The following is a 3,255-nucleotide window of genomic DNA, read 5'->3' as shown; positions in this document are numbered from 1 at the left end:
ATATTATATACGTGAGCTTCTTTCAGCATTTTGATCTTGGGAGTTTGCCTTTATGGAGAAGGGTCACCGAAAATATTTACAGGCAAAATGTTTAGCATCTACTTGTCATACAGTCGGCAGAGTTGTTACATACAGACTACATGCTCATAGCGAAATCGGAGTGTCACGGATATCATTTCGTTATGTGCGAATTTTGAAATGAACGTGTTTTAAAGTCATAGAATATACATGTGTTAGACAAAATCGCACTACCGAACTTCAAAACAGCTGTGAGAAATTCAACATGAACATAAGCACATCAATAACAGAAGTTATGAAAGTGAGCCGGAACTATAGTCCCCTGAACATCCATGTCAACCATAAACAACTGAATCCGGTGAAGGAGTTTAAATACATCGGCAGTACTTTTTCTGAAAACGGGTCCATAGACAGAGAAAGAGAAATGCGAATTTAAAAAGCCAACGCTGTCACCTACCATCTCGCACCCCTCCTATCTCATCCAAACGTCTCCATGGACACAAAGAAACGGCTTATCGCCTCAATATTCATACCCACATTATGTTATCAGTGCCAGACCTGGACTTTAATCAAAACCCAAGAAAGCAAAATCACCGCATGCGAAAAGAAATGTCTCCGCAAAACCTTAACATCACAAGACGAGACAGGCAGAGAAATGAAGAAGTAAGAGCAGCTATTGGCACTGAATCCTGCCTGCGTTACATAGAAAGACAGAGGAACAAATGGTTTGGCCACCTGTTACGTATGTCATCTGACCAGCCAGCCTTGAGAGCCTACAAGACCAAGCACTCAGGCTATAAAGGAAGAGGAAGGCCACGCAAAAGGTGGATCGAGGGTGTCAAGGAAACCCTAAGAAAATATAACATCACAACTGAAAGAGCTGCGGAGCCGGCCTACTATAGAAAACATCATCTCTCCTCGATGCTTAACGGCAACAGAGGATGAAAAAGTAGAAGTAAAGTAGACAGAAATTTGTAGTTAAAAGATCTAGTCGCCTTGTGCATGTTTGGCTATGTGCGCGTTAGACTGTATTAAAATTTGTTGCGTCGTACAAAAAATCCAACGTTTTATCTGTGTGACACTTGACTTCAGGTGAGGTTTGAACTTACACGCTTCGGCGTATTCATCCACACCCTCTAGGGAGGACACGTCTAGTTTCCACTTCCCCATGAAAGCGTCCATTTCCGATATAGTCTGAACAAGGGTTGAGCAGTCCACACGAGGTTTTGTTCTGGTTGCTGTCATAAAATGAAAGAAAGATATGCAAACATGAAAAAACCAATCCCACCCTTAAAAAAAATAGAGAGAGAGCGAGAGAGAGAGAGAGAGAGAGAGAGAGAGAGAGAGAGAGAGACAGACAGACAGACAGACAGACAGACAGACAGACAGACAGACAGACAGACAGAGAAAGTGAAAACAAACCCCCCAAAAAACAAAATATAAAAACTAAACAAATAAAATATTGCTTTAATTAAAAAAGAAAGAATTAAAGGAAAGAAAATGGTTTATTAGGTTGTTGACATTTTATAGACAGGTTTTAGGATAAAACCCCCCAAAAAACTAACCAAACGTGCCTTGAGCTAGGCAGTTTAAGAAATTTAATAAGTCCCTACAGAAATCACTCACCTTAGGAAACTCCGAAACACCCAACTCTGGCATCGACAAAGCTCTCGCAAATCAGAGACAAGCTCTCAAATACAGTAAACGGATATCTAGAAAACGAGAACTGGTCATACCTCAATGTTCTAACACTGAAATGGAACAACGGAGACATTGGTGATTTAAATAAAATTGTCTTTATCTACTTATATTTACCAGCAACAAGGAGTTCAGATGTTCATTAAGACCAATTCAACTCGAGCAATTCTTCCGTCACTCTCGAGTGTTTAAACAGATAATTCAAGGAGCTTCTCACAGTGCCTCGTCTCCCCGATAAGTGTCCAAAGACTAAATATAGAAATTCTAACACCACATTTCAGGGACGGCCATGTTGGTACTAGCACCTTGTTTATTTATAGCTTTTTCTGGCCCACTGTCGTTTGTTTGCTGACGTCTGCTGTGGTGTAAAAGTCAGGCACTTCGCTGCTGCACGTAGGAGACCTTAGTTCAACTCCCTAGTGAGAAGACATATTTATTGAGTATCCTTGTTGTGTTCTGTTGGGATGTTGTATTTTCTAAAAGTTAAAACAAAACTTTGCAGGAGCTTAAAAAACGACAAAGAGGTTTAAATACATAAGCAGAAAAGAAGGAGAGATACTGAAGACGTATGTTTTATAGGTCAGATGGAAAAACAAACAACACCGGAGCACCCGCCAACTGCCCATTTGGGTGGCAATTGGTTTGTTGTCGTGGGGTTTTTTGTCAATTAAGAAATTTTTTTCACGCCCTCATTTACACAATTTAGTTCATTTTGAAAGCGGGTTGAGAGGAATACAACATCCCAGCAGAAAGACTTAGATACTCGATAATTTTATCCCCTTTCGGAAATCGAACTGGATAATGATGATACTGGTTTGGATGATGAAGACGACCACAATGACAAAGTAAGTAAGTAAGTTTATTCAGTGTTTAAGGCCATTGGCCATCATCACATGGCACACAAACATTCATCTGATAAATAATATGACAATGGTAACGATGGTGATGACGTTTGTATCTTCCTCAGCCTTCCTTACCTCACCCACCACCAACTCATCTACCTACCACCGTCAAAATGGAAGCCTTCATGGGTGTGTGGAGGTTCAACTCCTCAACAATCAGTGGGGACGCCGACCCCATGCTCAACGCAGGTCAGTCACCTAGTCATGTCTGACAGTGGGCACTCCGTTATCTATTTATTTATCTATCTATCTATCTATCTATATATCTATCTATCTATCTATCTATCTATCTATCTATCTATCTATCTATCTGTCTATCTATCTATCTATCTATCTATCAAACTACTGCTGGATATGTGCATAGGTTCATCGATAAGTCAACGACAGCAGATTTTCTCCTCATCTCCACAGTACTGGGGAAAGATATATAACTTTCCCTTTGGAACTGTAACCCCCATCCCCCACTGCTCCCCCCGGTCAGCCATTCCAATCCCTCATTCCCCTTACTCCCTCACTCCCCTCACTTCATCATCCTCATCTCCCCCACTCTCCCTCACTCTCACCCACACTCCTCTCACTCCTCCACTCCCCATCTCCCTCATTTTTCACTTCCCAACAAACCCCCCACACTCCCCCC

At 41.4% G+C, this 3,255-nt stretch overlaps 1 protein-coding gene across 1 annotated transcript in view; it reads left to right on the top strand.

Moving 5' to 3' along the window:
• The first annotated feature begins 2,123 nt into the window (after positions 1-2,123).
• The window catches only part of LOC101860866, a 5,018-nt gene continuing 3,886 nt past the window's right edge, over positions 2,124-3,255 (top strand). The window contains exons 1-2 of the mRNA XM_035973389.1: positions 2,124-2,561; positions 2,684-2,807. Coding sequence (XP_035829282.1) covers positions 2,732-2,807 — 76 coding nt within the window. The 5' untranslated portion in view covers positions 2,124-2,561; positions 2,684-2,731. The remainder of the gene's footprint in view (positions 2,562-2,683; positions 2,808-3,255) is intronic.

The sequence above is a fragment of the Aplysia californica genome, unplaced genomic scaffold (assembly GCF_000002075.1).
Source record: "Aplysia californica isolate F4 #8 unplaced genomic scaffold, AplCal3.0 scaffold01191, whole genome shotgun sequence".
In the NCBI taxonomy this organism is placed as follows: Eukaryota; Metazoa; Mollusca; class Gastropoda; order Aplysiida; family Aplysiidae; genus Aplysia; species Aplysia californica.
This window is presented reverse-complemented; position numbering and strand designations above follow the sequence as displayed.